The sequence below is a fragment of the Aulostomus chinensis genome, chromosome 22 (genome assembly GCF_037954235.1).
Source record: "Aulostomus chinensis isolate RoL2024-O1b breed Wild chromosome 22, RoL_Achi_v1.0, whole genome shotgun sequence".
In the NCBI taxonomy this organism is placed as follows: Eukaryota; Metazoa; Chordata; class Actinopteri; order Syngnathiformes; family Aulostomidae; genus Aulostomus; species Aulostomus chinensis.
In genome coordinates, this window is record NC_141341.1 from 6,979,121 (window position 1) to 6,998,380 (window position 19,260).

The following is a 19,260-nucleotide window of genomic DNA, read 5'->3' on the forward strand; positions in this document are numbered from 1 at the left end:
TGCTCACTTCTGTTTACACTTCTACGCGCTGACGTCACAGCTGGCTCCACCCCGCACGGCGAGCTGCTTGGCAACCACGAGCAAGAGACAAGGAAGATTTGCTGCAGCCAAAGTGAACTACCTGCAGACTGTGGACATTAAAAAATACAACAGAAACATCGCTTGTCATCACCATGGAGGATGCAGAGAAAGGTAACCGACTCGCTGAATCCTACACTCGCTGTTTTGTCACCGAAGGACTTCTGTCTCGCGTGGAAGTTAGCAGACGAGCTAACTTTGCTGCAGAGCCAAAGTTGCTCGAAAGGGAACATATGCTAACGTGATTTGTCAATTATCTTTGTGGCAGAGGTCATAAAGTAGAGACTTTTGAAAGAAAATACATTTGTCGGATCCCACAGTAAACTACACGGAAGTAGAATATTGCACAGTATCAATATGAGCGACATAAACGAGGAAGTATTTAAAAAGAAAAACCTCATAACTGTTAAGTTTTTAAAAGTTTTACAGACATAAGTGGGTTCGTTCAAATGAAACAGTTTGTATGGACATTTGACTCTGGTTTTCAAACAAAACAAAACAATAAATCCTGTCTGTAATTGTATCCACACAAATAGGTTACACCCGTTTGACAGTAGTACTCAAAACCCGTTTGGGTGAAGTCAATGTGTTGTCACTCCTAATCATTCTTAACTTGCTGTGGGTGCAAATGTTTTATTTGAACGTCCAACATTCCTACTGTACCACGTTGTGTGTGTGTGTGTGTGTGTGTGTGTGTGTGTGAGAGAGAGTTTTTTTTTTTTTTACTGGGGTCAAACTGGCCCAACATAACATAAAGAGAGTTAAACCTATGAACCACAGGTAGGCTGTGAATGTGCTCCTTCCTGTCTCATACCTGGACATTTCCTCTCCTGCTAGTCAGCCATCTGGTCTTTTTCCACACTGCTTGCCTCACCCAGGTTTGTGTGAGACAGCCGTGTCTGGACCTTGTGGATGTGTGTTTTTTGTGTGTTTTTTTTTCATGATTTCTTTACATTTTCAGATGAGAGTTCATGTCTGCAAGACTCTAATATTAATATGATATTCAAGTAGCAACAGGGCTTTATTTGTTCATCTCAAGGTGAGGTTAATAAAGCTGAGCACTGACCTCATTTCCCTTCAACAAAAACAGTCTGTACACCCCCCCCCACCCCCCACTCAGTTTCAGAAATGCCATTTCCTGAACTCTGCATGCTGTATTTTGTGTCTTTCCCTTAAGGTGAATAATTCTGTGTGAGCGAATAGCAGAGACTGTTTTATATAGTTTTATATTGGGTCAACAAATGTAGCTTTGTATTGCTTGTTAACATCTAGTGTGAATGAATATTTCTGTTGATGTGCCAGGGGTCAATAAAAATAAAAGAAATATCTTAGAGTATAGTTGGAAGTAAAAGTTCCCTCTAAGTGTTTAAGGCGTGTTGGCACATCCCTGAATTTGTCTACTGGTCACTGAGGGCCAGCTTATCTTGATCCATTGCTCATCATAGTTTTGAATACTTTTTTTTCTTGCTACATTACATTAATGACAGTGAAGAAACCAGTGACTCAGCAAGATGTTTTCCTGTCTCTTCCTAGCTCTGTACGTGCCTCCTATCACATGCTACTCATTTACATTCATTTCAGTACCTATGTACTTTTTTTTTCTGTGGGAAGTATGTTTGTCCCTGGGAAGGGAAACAGCCGAAGTATGTTTTAATCCTCATTCGCATGATGTAAGAAAACGCAAAGCAAACTTTCTAGCTTCACTTTGCTGATTTCTACAGCAGGGCTTTTAGTGTTTCAATGTCAGTTCATCTCTATAGTGTCATTGTAGCACTTGATGTTTTTTCTTTTCTTTTCTTTTCTTTTTTTTTCATAACCGGACTGTCATGGTAACAGTCGAGTTCATTGTGTAGCCATACCGTCATGCAAGTATCTGTGGTAGCTGATCCCTGCTGCCACCATCTGTACCTGCATCTTTTCCTTGTCACAGCCATCTGCACCAAGATTAGATATGCATCTTCATGAATATTGTTACAGTGTATTGAAACTCTGTTGTTTTAAATTTTATTGGGTTTAATCAGGAGATCCTGTTTGATGATCAGGCGACAAATTTTCACCACAATGTTAAGTCAGCGTTTTTCGTCAGTGTTTTTAGTCAAAAGATAAAAGATGGGCTAGCAGATGTAAGCAGAAGGAAGGCTAGTGTACATATTAAGCACATCAGCTGGTGTTTCTCAAAAGAGCTGTCAAGCTGTGTGTGTGTGTGTGTGTGTGTGTGTGTGTGTGTGTGTGTGTGTGTGTGTACCCCTAGCTTTCTTTGTGGGGAGTGATGTGAGTTTGTTACTCCCTTAATAAGGACATTTTGGTCGGCCCTCATGTTCTGAAACCCTTTTTTTCAGGTCAGTTTTGGGTTTAGGACTTTAAGGTTGAGGTTACAATCGGGCTCAGGGTAATGGCTGGTAGGACCTTAGTTGTTATGGTGAGGGTAACAGCTAGGGAATGCATTATTCCAATAGATGTCCTCACTTTGATAGATGTGTAAACATGTGTGTTGGCAGACTTTTTGAAAACCATTTCTCCAGCAGTTGAAGGGACTGACTAGCTTCTAACTATTGTTTTCTCTCCACTGCAGCATTGTTACTCTGACTCTGCTCTTTAACCGCCGTCGGTGATTGCCATTCACCCCGACACTGTAACTCAAGAACCATTTCCCAAAGACGATGGACCCTTATGTATGCTTTCACTATAGTCAAAGCTCAAGCACAATAGTTTTTTGGTCACTGTTGCTAAATTCCTGTGGCAACCACATTGGAGAAACAAATGATCTAAAATCCTGTTTCCACCATATTGGATTACTGATTTTTAGCAATTGTCTTGTGTGCCTTTTATAGATTTTGTGTGTTAAGACATTTCATGTTTCACCGAGCTTGGGAGGTTGGGGTGGGTGGTTGCATAATCACACAAACCTCAGATGAGCATCGGCAGACGGCCCTGGCAGTTCAGGTCAGCTGACCTCGTGTAGTTCCTACTTTTAAGCACAGAATGTAGATATAAGTTTGGGGAACTTGTATTTTTCACACACTGGCAGGACAATCTGGAAATGACCTGTTATTGAGCCTTTTTCTAATTCACTAAGTAGTACTCCCTTAGGACCCCTAAAGTAACATATCCACTGTGTATAGTGGGATTTCCCATGTTTCTCTAATATTCTGCTTCCTGTAACTGATGCCTTTGGTTTTGCCTCAAACAAAATACTCAGAAACAAGTCAGGCTTACCTTGTTTTTCAACCCAGTTTCAGAGTGACATTGATCATGAGCTGTGGTCAACATTTTTGCCTTATTAGATTTTAGAGCGGCACAACTGAAGTCTTTCAGCTGTGTTGACAGTCAGAAGAAGTCTCTCTCAGACAAGAGGCCCCCCCCCCCCCCCCCAGCCATGTTGAGTTGGCCTGTTCAAGGTAGAAATCTGTTTTACTTGAACAAAATCATCAAAATGCATTGTCATAGGCTTTCAAGTACTTTTGATCGAATGCTGTGATGGAACTTTAGGAGATGGAAGTGGCTCAAAATCAAATTTATTCACTGTAAAGGAAAGAAGTGATGCTTTGAGTGTTTGTCACAATATATTATTAGATTTATGATATTTTTATAATTAGTTTAAATAGCTCATGTAATCATTTCAGCAATGATTGTCAAATGTCACAGGAGTTCAGCAACTTTTTCTTTATTTTTATTTGATTTTTTTCATTGTGGGCAGTCATAGATGTCCATTTGCCACAACAATTACCAACTAGAAATAAACATCTGAGAATTTAGAGGTGGTATGTAGGACTGACAGTTGGAAAATCTATCAAATATAGTCTGTATGATTTGATATTGATGTTGAATGTTCCCTGAGTTTAATTAAGATAATCTAGCCTTGTCAAGCTGTTGCTCTCTTCTCAGCCTTCTGATACCTCAGATTTTAGAAGCAGCAACCCCATGATGCGTGAAAAAATGTGTCAAGGGGAAACATCTTTGCTGAAAAAAGGAAACACTCCGTTTGTTTGCATATGCATAAAACATGTTCAGCTTTTGTATTAACTGAAAATGTAGATCGGATCTTGCAGGAGCCATCTTATCCTTTTTGCTCACTAGTTCTTTTCATAGAATGTTTCATTAAGCTGTGATATTTGACCAAGCAAAGCTGTCGTCTGCCTGGCACCTCTGGCATCAGGCAGAGTACCTTCCACCTTGACACCGGAGAGAGAAACTTTAGGCCTCACTGTCAAATCGAGAAAGATTGTGGAAAAGAACTCCTAAATAATAGATGTCATTTGTAGATTCACTTCCTGTTGTAATTGTGCTGAAAGAGAAGGTCTTTTCTTTCTGTATTGTATTTTTTTCTAACTTTTTTGTCTAAGTGAGTGATGGAAATAACCATTTTTGAAATTGCTCCTCTATGGAGCAGGGGCACAACTGCCTCAAGAGCACCACAACACATGCTCAAAACAATGTAATGAGGCAACTGGCTACCGTCAAATTACACCCATCAGTGCATGATGTCACACTGACAGATCAGCTCAGATTGTTGTAATTGTTTGCCAGTGTCATGGAAAGGAGAGATGAATTCTTGCAGCAGGTCTCTCCAATCTTGGAACATCGTTTTGCTTTTGGAAAAGGTTCTCAGGGTTTATTTACAGAACAGCTAGCCACAACTTCAGCACGTTCATATTGAAATAAGGAAGTTTGAGCTTCATTTTATTGCCACAATTCAGAAATGCACACACACGAACCATCATGTTTATGAACTTGGAATTAACACAAAATTTACACCCTCTGTTTTGTAACACAATCCAATGATTTCCTGCAGCAACTCAACTCTCGTGAGATTTCAGAGTAAGACCTCCTCCGCCCTGAGAGTTTGACCTCAACCAACATGGTGAAATCCAGCTGAAGGTGAAGGCAGACGATCAGTACTTCACCAATTATAATAATAATCTGAACCTGTCATTGTGGAAAAAGGCACTGTAAGTGATCATGGTACAGGCAAAGGTTCTGGATTTTAACATTTTAATGATAAATTGCTCCATGGGCCACTAAATGTCCCTCAACCCAATTTTAATTCCAAAGAATGACGCAGCAAAGCCAGGTTAGAAAGCAAACATGGGTGTAACCATGAAGAACCCAAGATATTTATTTAGGTCTTCAGGAAACATGTTGTGATTTGAGGAGAAATATTGAATTAACTTAAAAAGTTCCATTTTAAGCGCGAAGAATGAGCCTCAGGACTACCTCAGAGCTATTCTCATGCATGTGTTCGTTGAATGAGATTGTTAAAATATGGAAGTGAAATGGTAGACACCCCATATATGATTGGCTTTTATATCCACCCAAGTTGATATTTACTGTACACACATGCTGTTTTTGCTGCACACGAGGTGTAGCCACTGTTTTCCTCCCAACACACGGTTTCCTCTTGATGCATTTCTCACGGGAACTTTGTGGGCATGCTCACTGCATGCACGGTGGCCCATGTCCCATGATTCTTGTTTTAGACCAATCATATGACAGGGGATGCTAGAAATATGAAGGTAATTGATCTCATCCTGTGTGTCATTACCCACTTGAAAACGCCTGTCTGTCCCTGGTTACTGTCGGGGTCGAGCGGTGCCGATTGCTGTTCACGGTGTACTTCTCTGTTTTGAATTCTCAACCCAGTAAATCATACATGTCCAAATACTAAACTGAGGTTGGACCATTTGTCATAGATTAGTTCAAAGCAAATTTGTGACTCTGCTAGAATGTTTATTTATCATATTTAATAGTTTATGTAATTTAAGCTTGCCATTGATTTTCCTTGTAACAAATGTCACATGAATCTAGTGTCTCTCCAGAATCAGTGGTCAGGAGGGGAGCTGAAACTCAAGGGAGCTCCATAAATTCAAATGTGAACATGTAATTTATCTGCCATCGTGTCCAAAAAAAACCTGTTATATTTTGTCCGTCTCCACTTTATTTCTACAATTGAAGTCAAGGGATTGCGGCTTGCAGTGAAGAGTGACCTCTCAGGCACGAATCTGCTCGCTTAAGTGCATGAATGCAACTTGATGCTTGATAGGCTGCAATGAGCGTGTCACTTCCTGGGCTGACCTTCCTAAATGGAAGTGCAGAGCAGTGGAGCCTGACTCTACAGATCGGGGCACACTGTACTCATATCAGTTAACCGTGCATGACTCACAGCAAGGCTGGGCAGTACAATGATATTTGCTATTTTATTGTTCAGTACTGCCATTACACTGTCACTGCTTTTACATTTTTGATGATTGTAAACATTGTAAATATCCTACATCTATAGATTAGTCAGGCATTTCCTCAGCAAAATACTAAAATACTCAGCTGAACCTGTTTTACAGTGTCCATTATTATGTAGTAGAGCTGAACAATTGGGAAAAATATCTAATTGGATTTGTCTCTAGTACTTCCTGTATTTCAGACATTACACCATGTTATACTGGGATTTCGATAAAGTTTTGATTGATTCTTCGGTTTGACATTCATCATCCAGGCTCTTTCACAAGAATAGTAGTTTAAGTTAGCACTGACAGGCAAACTGGTAGGATACATATCTGTACATTTACTCAGGTACTGGAGTGACGTGAGTATGCCAGAGTACTTCTATTTCATTGCTACTTCATTTAAGGGTAGAATATTACACTTTTTTACTCCATTAAATTTATTTGACACAAAGATTCCTTTTTTTCATAGAATCTCTTGATATGCTGAGGATGTGGTGCGGTACCAAGTATTTGCTCCACTTCAATGAACTAAATTCTCAAAATATTCTGACACGTATTTGTTTTGTATTAATATAACAGTCAGTGGTGCCATTCTGCATACTTTTGACATCTACCTGGGATCAATAAAGTATCTATCTATCTTTCTATCTATCTAGCTAGCTAGCTAGTATTCTGGACACAACTAAAGCTTTATGATGTATTAGCATTGATATTGGCAGATATTTTTACACATTTTAATTTCTCTCGCCCAAAGGCAGCTGGGATAGTCCCCCCCCACTGCTTTTTTTTCATAGTGGAGAAAGTAGAAACACTTTCCAACATCTTGGTCTTTACAGGCTCCCATGAAATCTTTCTTTCTTTGCCAGTCATGAAGTTAGCCCTGGAATGTCACCAGGCTGCTTCTCTACTTCACCTCAGCCTCAAGAGTGTGTCAGCAGGTGTTTGAATACGCTGCGATGCTGCGCTGTCTACTGAAGGAAAAGTGACACGACCTGTTCACATCAGAATCTGCTCGAGAAGAATGTAATTGATTGTTTCTTTGTGGTCGATGATGCTTAAATTTCAGGGATGAATCTTTTCATAGACTCGTCTTTTTAAATCTGTGCTCTTATGAACCAAGTGAGTGGTAATACTCGCATGCATGAACTCACTCACTCACTTGTTCATGTTCACTTAACCACACAGAGCGTTGCCTCTCCCAAGTATACACACACACGCACGCACGCACGCATGCGCACTCACACAATATACCTTGTGTAGCCTCTGGCATGCTCTCCCCTCCATTCTAGCTGACTAGCATTACTGCTGCTTTAAACTGGACTGGCTACCCTGGATTAGCGCTTCGCTGTAATCTGGGACACTGCAGATTATGCTTTTCATCTTCTGCCCCCCACCCCTCCTCCATCCTCACACACATCATGTGACCAGCATACACAAATGAGACCTCTCTTTTTTTCCCCCTCCTTGGATGACACAGAAAGTGAGGGAGGGAATTGACAGCGAGACCTGAGAGAATTGAAACTGGTGTAAAACGAGTGTCACGCGATGTCACTGCACCGCTAGCTCCTGGTAGCATTAGAAAACAACACTGATTGCGCCAATGGATGTTTAAAGGATGGACTGAGAATTGACCTTTCGGATTATAGTTTACAGGAAGAAGGAGAGTGTGTGTGTGTGTGTGTAAGTGTGTGTCAGCAGCTTGGTGGGACAGGTAACTTATTAACAGCAAGAAAGGAGATAGAAGGTGCACAGCAATTTGGCCTGCTGCAAAAATGAAAACCAGCTTCACTGTACTTGTGATCACCTGAACTTGTCTGCACACACACTTGGATATTGAGTGTGTTTCTGTCACATACACTAGAAGTGTCCAGGATGCTGTAAACAAGGAAACATTGACGGTCAACGTGTGCCTGGATCACATGCAGACAATCAGCACTTGGCTGGCTGTCTTGAGATAGGGCTGGTGGCAGTGAGGTGGTAGTCATTCCGACTAACCAGACAACAGCCAGCTCTAAACATGGAGCCTCTGGAGGAATATCACTCTCCATTTGACTTCGAGCAAGGCGTCAACACGAGCTACCTCTACCTCTCGCCGGCCTACAGCGACACGCCGCCCGGCTCGCCAGCTGTAAAAATCCGAGGTAATGGCAAAGAGAGAAGGGAGAGGCCTGGCGGAGGATGTGAGGCAACATATGGGTTTGGTTCATTGGAGGGGAAGAATGTGGGGAACCCAAAAGAGAAGGGGGAGGAAATGAGTTATAATTGGTAGCACGGGTGTGTTTGTTTGTGCGTCTGTGTAACTTTGTGATTTTGAATTGACCTCCAGTCACTCCCAAGTTTGAGTGGTCCAATGCTGATATTTGACAGGAAAACAAGATGAGATGTTTTTATATCTGCTGATATTTTTTATAGAATTAAAATTATATAATTACACAGACAGCGTGCGTTAAGCAAAAGTACTCCTTATGCAAAATTGTCTAATTCAGAGTGCTATATTTTTATCATGTGTTATGTCATTGACACATTCTTGTCATTTTAATGTCATGGCAGAGATAATTTTGTCAGAAGTACGGTCTCATGTAGAAGAAACAATGCATGCATAACCAACTGATTATGTCAAATATTGATCTGAAAGCATTCATACTGCTGCACTTTGGCTAACATACAGGAGTATATTGTTCTCCTCTGCATGAAGATCCAAGCAACCCTGTAGTTGTTGCAGTTCTAATGATTGTATCAAGAAAGTTTTTGGTGTTTCATGTCTTTGTAGGTGTTGCAGAACACAGAGTATCATTGGCGTATAATTGATTATCGCTATTGTGTGGGCTGAAAACCCTTTTATCTGGATATCTGGAGTGACTTTCTGTTAAAATGTTTAGTTGATTTTTTTTTTTTTACGCAACTTTGCAAACTTTTCTTTTTGTTTTCCGTGTTTGAAGATAGAACAAACAGGATCAGGATTTCAAATGCTCCCTGTAATGGCACTGTCACTATTGTCACATTCTTCTGTTTTAACTTAATCGTACAATAATAATAATACGTGAGATCATAACTTAAAGAAATAGTTATGATGTGGCAGTAACTGCGATGCTGTTACCAAATAATGAAGCTCCTCTGGTTCAGTTGTTTTTAACAATAGCAGCGCTGAGTTGAGTTTGATGATCATGGGGAAGAACATGAAGAGCTACATCAAAGCTCTAAGGAAGTATGTGGGAGCGGAAATGCCTACACTCACCAACAAACTTCTCAGTGAGACATATATTTACTAATGGAAAGCTTCTGTACTCCCACGATAGAGCTCACATTGGTACCAGCAGGAGTGCGCCAACAAGTATTACCTTACAGATGTGTCAGGCTACACAACCTGCTCGCTTCACAAGGAAGCTATGTTGTGTGTGTGACGCACAATCTGCTGCTGTGTTATCAAGCAGCATGATGGAGGAATAAACTTGTCTTTGCTTTCTCTTGTTGGATTGCAGCCACTTCAGGGGAAAGTGTCCATTACACGATCCTGTCACTAAGCAGAGCGAATGCAACTGAGCAGTAGCTCTCCTGACAGTAGTAAGACAATTCCCCAGCTGTCTGACGTGGGAGTGTGTGTGTGTGTAGCGCCATTTTCTGTCCGCTCTGTGCCAAACATCCATCTGCTTCAACTAAAATATTTTGAAAGAGTTTACTGGAAGTATTGAGGCGTGACCTGGGGGGTGAGGCAGGAGATGGGTGGATTTAAGATAGATGTTAGTGTGTCAAACTCCATCATGGTGGTTAACTTTATGATAAGTTGTCCTTAATATGAAGTAGAAAATTAAAACCCTTGCTTGAAACAAGCATATAATTCATACTGGTTAGATAAATATGTCTATTCATGATAATCGTTAAAAAGAGACGCATCACTGGAAGATCATCCACTTAAAACCTCCCTGATATCTGATGTGTTTTTGTGAAACTTAACCTTTAGTTTATTTTGGGTCTGGTATTTGCCCTGAGCACCCAGAAAACTTCTGCTGCAAATGTTGGAATGGCTGTGGACAGTGAGCAAGCAAAACCATCCTAACAAGCTAACATTATGTAGCTTTCTCTGCAGCCTTCCACGAGGTGTTCCACGCAGATATCGAACAAGTCTTCCTAATTCATGCTTTGGCTCTTCTTCCTCTGCTGCTGAGGTCACACAGGATACTCACCCCCCTTATTCATCTCCTGGCTTGCCTCCTTTTCTCTTTTTTAGTCCATTCTATATTATTGTTCTCTTCAATTCTGTAACTTTATTATTACTATAAATATGAGGGTCTCCCTACTGCTGCCCGGTTCTGATCCAGATCGTCCTCTCCTACTGTTTTCCTTGTGATTGAGGGATCTTAACAAGGCCTTTCCTGTGGCTCCCCCCGTCAGAGCTCAGGATGTCTCCGTCTAGAAAATTCTTTGTGTTATTGATGCGTTGCTGCTCCTCCTGGTGATAGCTCTGTCAGAGACTGCAACATGAAAGTCAAGTGTGTGCATTATATTCTTTGTTTGTGTGTGTGTGTGTGTGTGTGTGTGTGTCTGTATTATCCCCCAGAGGATATATTGAGTGTGCCAACTAACATTTGAGTGTCAAAAAAACACAGTTCCAAGTACAAAGATTTAATGTGCTTTTGATTTGACCTCCCAGGTTTGCCGCAGCAGCAGCAGCAGCAGCAGCAGCAGCAGCAGCAGCCAGACTCGGCTCCAGAGGTGGGAGAAGATGCGGTGACGACCGTTGCTCCAGCTGCTCCTCCCCCTGCCATGACAGAGGAGGAGCGACAGGAGCTACAAGAGGAGTTGGTCAAGGTCAGCTGGAGTCAGGGATTGAAGAGGTCACGGTTGGACCCTGATCTGATGTATTTAGAATCCTCACGCTCTGTCTGCATGACTGCTTCACACTCACCACTGTGAGTGGCTTCGTCGGTGAAAGACACGCCGAGGGCCAGTTAGCTGCAAATGTTATCCATCTGTGCAGTTTTGGTGGGAAACGCAACATTGAATGTCTCCTTCACTAATAGTAGTAGATTGTAACTAGAAGTCTTTTCACATTGTCAACCAACTCCATAGAAAACTGCAAAGTAAGATGAAGGTTCCTACTTTAGTCTTTCATTCTTGAGCCCCACGTCCTCTGATTTAAACTCTTTCATCATCTCATCTTTTCCATGTTGTGTCATTGTTTTTTTTTTTAAAACAATGGAGCTGTATGGAACGGAGGAATAACCACACGACCACTGCTGCTGCTTTTGTTTTTTTTCATGACTTTTGCCAGTAAAAATTTCCCCTGGTCTTTTAAGTCGTAAATTCAATAATTTCTTGGCCTTGATACATCTCTGATTGGATTATGAATGTAATGTTATTTTGATGAAGTCGCGTTAATTTCTATCTCTTTTAAATTTGTTTTGAGGAAAAAAACCAACAACATGGAACCAATAACTAGTGATGCAAACTGAGTAGTCTGGTCAGAACTGATCAGTACATCCCCAACTAGCTAGTTGAGATTGCATAGCAAAAAAGAAAGTTGAAACATTCCCTTTGAAAGCAATTCTGGACATGAAATAGTGGGAAAGGCAGTGAGGTTGGGAAAAAAAAGATGTTTTAATAAACCATTAAAGTCTGGATTTGAAGCTGCTGCTTTACTCTGGCACTTCACAAAGAGTAAGACAGGCATTTAGGATGAAACGCCACATATGACTAATTACTTAGTGTGTGTGTGTGTGTGTGTGTGTGTGTGTGTGTGTGTGTGTGTGTTTGTGTGTGTGTGTGTGTGTGTGTGTGTGTGTGTGTGAAGGTGGAGGATGAGATCCAGACTCTGTCTCAGGTGCTGGCAGCCAAGGAGAAGCAGCTGGCCGACATCAAGAGGCAGTTGGGCATCACACCTCTCAACGAGCTGAAACAGAACATCACCAAAACCTGGCAAGAGGTCACGACCTCCACCGCGTAAGTCCTCACCTACCACAGCTCGGACATGTTAGTACACGTAGCACTGACAGGGGTCCTATAAATGGTTAATGAAGTTTTTTGTTCCCTCGCGACATTGTACCATACACACGCACACGCACACACACGCACACACACACACTGACAGGAGTCACACAACAATGGCAGTCACATCCAGTAATTGATGAGAAACAAAGTGTCTATCAAACTGCACGGAGGAGGAACAACCGTGTGTAGGTGATGATAGAGACTTGGGACACACAGTCTAAACAATAACGTTTGACTTTAGTTTGGTCCTCTGGTATGAATACAGCCTGATCTGTAGGAGCAAGGTTCACAGCTGAGTAACACATCAGTTCTGAATGCTTCATTCGATGTCAAACTTGGTCGTTCAGTTCTCACTCAACGTCAGCTGGGGCAGCCGAGCAGTTCGCGTTGGCTCGAACAACATTCAACCGTCATTTACAGGCCCACTCCTCCGCACAGCCAGGAAAAAGATGTCAGCACTCCTGACAACCTGCTAGTGGATCTCACATTACAGGAAATGAGCAACATTCTGATGCCTCCAGGTCTTTCAAAATGAAAAAGACGCTGAAGTTTAGTTCTGATGCTTCTCCTCAATCTTTGGTCTGTTTTTTTCTCACCATTGTCACATCCTCTCTTTATACTGCCCATCACTGACTCTCCGTGTCTGTATTCCAGCTACAGGAGGACGTCTGAAACTCTGTCTCACGCTAGTCTGAAGGCCACGGCAGCGTTCTCTACCATGGGCTCCGCTATCAGCCGCAGGCTTGAAGATGTCAGGTGAGAGTGAAGGGATGTACGTCACATTCACACCACGAGGAGCCGCTCTGCTCCTCTGTGCTCAGGCGTTCCCCACTCCACTGATTCAAGGAGAGCAGCAACCAGATGACTTTGTCCCTAGAAATCTGTTCCCCTACTGTGAGATGTGCGGGTCTAGCCCGACATGTTCCTCCTGCTGAGAACGTCCTAGCTCTAATCATTAGATTTGGGTATCGACAAGTTTATGTAGCAGTTATAGATGCACCAATTGTAAAATTCTGGGCCGATGTTGACACAATATTAAAAGACGACATTCGTCTGATTCTGATGGGTTTTATATTTTTGTTTGTTGCTTCGGTTGATTTTTTTTCTTAAATCTCCCTCTTGTGTCAGGGAAACAAATCAATCCATCCATCTTATTCATCGATAGCAGTTAAGCAGCTGATATCGGCCGATACCCGTATAAGTCTGATATATCTGTCCATTGCTAACCTTCATCTTCCAGCTCTCATTTGTTCCTGTTGATGCCATCGGCGGGATGTTTGTCCTACATTTGTGTTGTGATGATTTATGAACACATTCCAGTATTCATGTACAAATGAAGATGTTTAATATTCACAAATGATTTGTATTTTAAGTGATGCTTGAAACCACCGTCATGCATTAGTGCCCGTGTTCTCTGGCTAAAAAGGACAACAACAGATTGTTTTTCCCCCCTTTCCCCTCAATCTTAATCTGCCTTCTTCCCTGCCGTCCTTCTTCTCTGGATTACTGGGATGCAAACGAGATTATTAGGCCTTCCAAAGCTGCAGTATGCTGAGAAATGCACCCTCGTGGATGAGCCCAAACACAGAGCTGGATTGCGGTGTGTGTGTGTGTGTGTGTGTGTGTGTGTGTGTGTGTGTGTGTGTGTGTGTGTGTGTGTCTGTGTGTGTGCGTGTGTGTGTGTGTGCGTGTCTGTGTTAATTCTACGTGGTGGTTCTGCATGTGTGTTCCTGATGACAAGATATTCTCTGATAATACACAGGATAAGCACATGCCCACTGTGTTAATACACAATCAATCTTAATGGGATGGAGCAGGATTTAAGATGGGATGAAGCACTTGGGCGAATACTCGCTCACACAGTGGAATGTGCTTGCATGTATGTGTCTGCTTCTAACTCTGTGTGTAAAACACTCAACTATGCTAAAATCACCTCTAATCCCACCTTTCTTCTCCATAATGCTTCGGATAGCGTACGATCGTTGCAACACTCGGCTAGTATGCCGGCCATGAGGTAAGGGGTCCCCCACTAACTTCTGTCTGAACATGAGAATTTAATTACAGCAATGAGAAAAAACAAAACAAAAACGTCATAGTTCTTTATTTTCACGTTATTAATACATAAAAGTGAATGTAAGAGTGCCTAGCTTTGGTAAGTAAGAGCTGCTGACTTTTATATTCTCACATAATCAGACCTCAATTTACAGACTGACAAAAAAAAAAAAAAGGTAAAATACAGAGTAAAAAAGCCTCTTTGAATCTTGTCGTGAAACACCAAACATTTGAGATGAGCAGAAACAATTTCTGCCCAGGATTTTTTTACCGGACAGAATTTCTGTTTGTCCTCTGTGAGTAGAGCTGCCGTCTGGTTGTGTGAGATAAGCGTTTCAAACATAGAAGAGACTTCTCTTCATTCTATCAAATACTTTTGAGCTCATAATCAACAGGAATACCCCCCCCCCCCAAAAAAAATGTGATTGTGTAGAATCAAAAACGTATCCGCAGCTCTCTGTTGATATTGTCTTTTTTAAACTGTATAAATCTAAAAACGGAGCTTTTAGAGAAGGACGGAGTTTTGGGGTTTTCCTTCACTCTGGATTTTTACAGGATCGTGAAAATCAGCAGCTCCTGGCCTCCTGCTAGTAGAACAGAATAGAACAGGGTCACGCAGCATGGCCGCCAAGGCCGCCGTTGGTGGATGTCCTCCTCCGTTTTGTTCCCTTTTCTGAAACAGTGACTTCTTGTCTCTACGGTCCTAATTGTTAGTCAGATATTATCAGACAGATAGAATAGGCTCATCTTTTACTCAGCCACTTACTCTGCTGCATTTTTGCTTTCACAGGAATGCACCAACTTTCAAGTCATTTGAGGAAAAAGTGGAGACATTGAAGGTAATGGATTAAAGGGGGGGTGCATTTCAGGTAACAAAACTATTTGGACGGTACTTGTCGATCACTTTGTGGTTAGCGGTTAGCAGTTAGCCTTGCTTGTCGTACTTGGTGCTACTTCATTTAGTTGGAGGGATCATCCTGTCACTCAGTGTTTTGTATTTCTGTTCATAGCCATGTAGAGGGCTCATTGTTAACTTTCACCTCCTGAAAGAAGACACTAAATACTTAAAGCACCAGTTCAACTTGGATTGTAGATGTCAATCATTTCTCCTCCAGCATAAGATGAGTTCACCAGCGTCCACCAGCGACTCCAGCAACCAGGACAATGGTGGTCCCACCGCCGAGTCCCTGCTCAATCAGCCGGAGACCCTGCCCACCCAGGAGACACCGATGCACTGAGACCCATCTGACCTCTCCTGACCCCTCACCCCTCCTCTCACTTGACCCTCTAACCCTGCATTGTCAACACTCATCCCCCTCCATGTGCCAGTCTCCATTTATTGGAAACCAGTGACTGCCCCAGCCGTCGTCGTGTCTGACACGTGCACTCGCTTACTCGCTTGTGTGGAAACATGGGATGGGTGTAGGCATGTGGTCTCCTGCCAGTCGTATATTCTTGAAATCTGGCTCAGTGTGGGGGAAATCCTCCCTCAATTGTTGTCCTTATTTTCCTCCTGCCCTCCTCCATATCTGCCTTTGTGTAACCACCGAAGCTCAGATGCCAAACCTGCTCCTATTTTTTTTTTTATGTCTTTATCAAATTAACACCTTTCTGTTTATTGTAGAAAATTGCACAAATATTATAAGAATTACACATAAAAGTGAAAGATTTGTACTTGTTGGCTTCTTGCTTCTGCACGGCCCCTTATTATATGTTGTTGCTTTGTCTGCCTCCTTGTCGGGGCCATTCTTGGTTTACCATTTTTGGGCCACTCGTTGTGTCGGATGCCACACAGTCTTAAAGGAACTTTAACAGCTTTTTGAGAAATACATCATCCATTCTTCTGAGAGCCAGACAAGTAGATCCCTTCCCTCTTCAGTGCTGCATTAAGAAGCTGACACCAGGACAGCTGGTTAGCCTAACACAATGAATGGTAGTGAATGGGCAGGTTAGCATACCGGTGACAAAAGTCATCAAGCACACATTTTCTGTGTTTTATTTGCTTACACTAATATAACTAGTTTTGTGCTTAGCATCATTGACATTTTAGAATCACCCACATAGCCAGAACTACTTTCCTGACTGGGCGCAGTGATTTGTTGCACCATATAAAAGCCTAATTGTAACTTTAGGCAACAAAGCAACATTTTTGAATGACGACTTTATAGGTGAGGGAGAGGATGATTACTTCAGCACAAATCAGGATCCTGAACCTGATTTGTTTGAAGCAGAACACAGAGGAGAAACTGCAGGCTTTGGAAGCTTAGTGCATAAGAAGAAGGAATGCTAACCTGCCCATCCACTACCATTTGTTATGCTAAGCTAACTAGTCAGTCGGTTTAGGTCTCCTACTACAGAGGAGAGAAGAGTGACTATCTTCTTGTCTGGTTCTGGAGAGGATTGGAAATAAACACGTTTCTCACAAAGCTGGCACGTTCCTTTAAAGTAGCCTGACACTGTGTTCAAAGTATGAATGTAGGGCTTTTTGTGTCATATAGATAAAACACTTGGGAACATACAGGTACTGATGTCTCCATTGCTGTTAATTCCAAACATACCTCACTGTAAAATCCTCGCCTTTCTCCATTTTTAAGAGCCTGACCAAAAAAATCTGAAGCTTGTGTTGAAACAGCCAACATCAGCAGGGCAGAAGCAGCACAGCAAACACAGTCAAGGTTCAGCCTTGACCCCAATGAGAGTGAAATATATGTGTCTCTCAGAGCCAGAGTCAATATTTGAACACTTGTCCATTGTTTCTGTGAGGGAGGTAACACCTAGTCGGCCCTCGCTCTGGAAAACAGAACCAAGGCAAGTCCAGAAAACGCACCGCCGGAGGTCTCGTTGTGCAGCAGGTTACTGCTTTTTTCCCTCTTGTGTTTAGGTTTCTAGATTGCGTGTATAGTCGATTGCATAAAATAATCCTAATCTTCTTGTAGAAATACACAGCCATGGCAAATTAGCGGACTCTTTGGTACCAGCTGAAAATGCTGCTCTAACACAGGTCATATATCTGTCCTAATTCATGGTTATGTGTCAGAAAAAATAAAAAGGTTGGGAAAGTTTTGCAGCTTACATTTCTCAACTGAATAAAAGTCTCATTTTCTCCAGGAAATGCAAGATTTCCACAGGATGGTGTAACAGTTACTTTGTTTACGGGATATGTTTTAAACACAATAAAACTACTGAACGGTTGCTCCTCGGGTACTTTGTTGTAGAAGCATAACACACCACCACACAGACCTACTGAACAACTCATGAAGACAGATGCAGGGTAGATTTCTGCTGTTAAGATTACCAGACAATCGTGTTATTATACCACACACACACACACACACACACACACACAGGGTACTTTTGTGTCTATACTGGAACAGCAGAGTAATAAATTGCAATTGGAAACACCACTGAAGCACTAACTGTCTTTGTGCGAGGGGAATTCCGCAATTCATTATTTTGAAATGTGGCTTTTTCAACTTGTCGTTACTTCACATAAACATGAGAACTTTTAGCAACTTTAAAATAATTACAATTAAAATGGTTTCACAAATGTCAGGTACATTCCGTGCTCTCCCTTTTCCAGTTTAACAATGGGAAAATTAGACTTAGACTTCCTTTATTGTCATTGCACAAAAAGATACAACAGTGAGATTTTGGCAACGAAATGCCGTTGTATGCAAAATATAAATAAGAATATTAAAAATATAAAAAATTGCAAATCACCATAAAATCTCACTGACCAGTAAGACGATCTTGGTGTTTTAACGGCTTCTAGCAATTTATGAAAAAAAAATCTGTTTTGTTGTCTGGTGTTTAACTTGTTTACATGGTATTTAGTGTCCCAGGGAATGCAACCAGATTTAGGATAAATACGTGGCCTCTTTGTGTCATCATCCTGAAGGCCAGCAGTAAGTCTTTTCCAACTATCTGCACACATGTACCTCCCCCACTAATTATTCAAGTGATGGTGTTAGAACTGGTTTAAATGATGATTTTAATATCTTGGACATGGCCAACAGCTGCAGCACTAAGAGGACCCTGCTGTTCAAGTGGGGAAAGAAGCTATAATTCGGAAGAAATAGGAAAATAAAGTCATTAAACATGAAATATGTATCTTATTTTGAGGTATTGAAACTCCGCCCAAAGACATTACGAGGTGTTCGGGACGCTGCCTTATGCTGCTGCAGTTCCTTGTTTGAACACAAGAGGGCGCCCAAGAACAGAAGGAACACATGACTGCTTTATTTTTCTGCACTTTCACCATCAGACCACCAGCTCTAAGCTTGTCTGGAGACCGAGCGACTGCTGCTTCTGTAGCAGCCCAAGGCCGGCACGACAACACCTCGGAATAAGAGAGTCAAATCTCATACATCAAAATTTAGAGTAATTTCTGGATCTCATTGCTCCAAATCAATGAAATTAAGGGAACGAGTTATACCTTGAGGCTAAAAACATAACAAAACTGGGGAAAAAGTTATATTCGGGTCTCAAAAAGGATTGTACTGCTCCATAATTTGTTCCTTAGTCTTACGGGATTCTATCTATCTATCCATTTGTCTGTCTGTCTGTCTATCTGATGTCAAGCGGCGACATCCTCGATGCTGTTACTCCGGTACAGTAGGGGGCGGTATGCACATTTAAAGTATTGATACTCCCCGTATTTAAGCCAAAAGAAGAAGCCATAAACAAACAAAGAAGAACAGCTACCATGTTATTACGTCGTGAGGAAGGAAGAAATATTGAAGCGATCCTAGTGAAGCATGTTTATCACCGTCGCCATGGCTACGGGCAGGACGGTGCCGGTTGCTAGCTTTTTAGCGATGCAATCTACCGATCGTAGTTTAGGAGAAAAAAAAAAAACGTTTGATTGAAAACGGAGAGCCAACTATCAACAATACCCGTGGATGACCGGATGTAAACAAACCAACAG

The 19,260-nt window shown here is 41.8% G+C and overlaps 1 protein-coding gene across 3 annotated transcripts; it reads left to right on the forward strand.

The window, feature by feature from the left end:
* Nucleotides 1–38: 38 nt before the first annotated feature.
* Nucleotides 39–16,007, forward strand: tpd52 (tumor protein D52). 3 transcript variants are annotated; one of them, XM_086193614.1, is made up of 7 exons: nucleotides 39–192; nucleotides 10,945–11,102; nucleotides 12,085–12,233; nucleotides 12,936–13,037; nucleotides 14,254–14,295; nucleotides 15,124–15,172; nucleotides 15,449–16,007. In XM_086193614.1, exons 1-7 carry the CDS (start codon nucleotides 174–176, stop codon nucleotides 15,569–15,571), a joined length of 642 nt encoding a protein of 213 aa, XP_086049740.1. In that variant the 5' UTR covers nucleotides 39–173; the 3' UTR covers nucleotides 15,572–16,007. The 3 variants fall into 3 exon arrangements, with proteins under 3 accessions (XP_086049740.1, XP_086049738.1, XP_086049739.1); XM_086193612.1 differs by lacking the exon at nucleotides 39–192 and adding an exon at nucleotides 7,761–8,437; XM_086193613.1 differs by lacking the exons at nucleotides 39–192; nucleotides 14,254–14,295 and adding an exon at nucleotides 7,761–8,437.
* Nucleotides 16,008–19,260: the final 3,253 nt, after the last annotated feature.

Excerpts from the sequence above, each read along its gene's own strand:
- tpd52 (XM_086193612.1), top strand. The coding sequence starts at position 8,314 with ATGGAGCCTCTGGAGGAATATCACTCTCCATTTGACTTCGAGCAAGGC. Across the intron at positions 8,438-10,944 it reads GCCAGCTGTAAAAATCCGAG|GTTTGCCGCAGCAGCAGCAG; the intron begins GTAATGGCAAAG and ends TTGACCTCCCAG. Across the intron at positions 11,103-12,084 it reads TACAAGAGGAGTTGGTCAAG|GTGGAGGATGAGATCCAGAC; the intron begins GTCAGCTGGAGT and ends GTGTGTGTGAAG.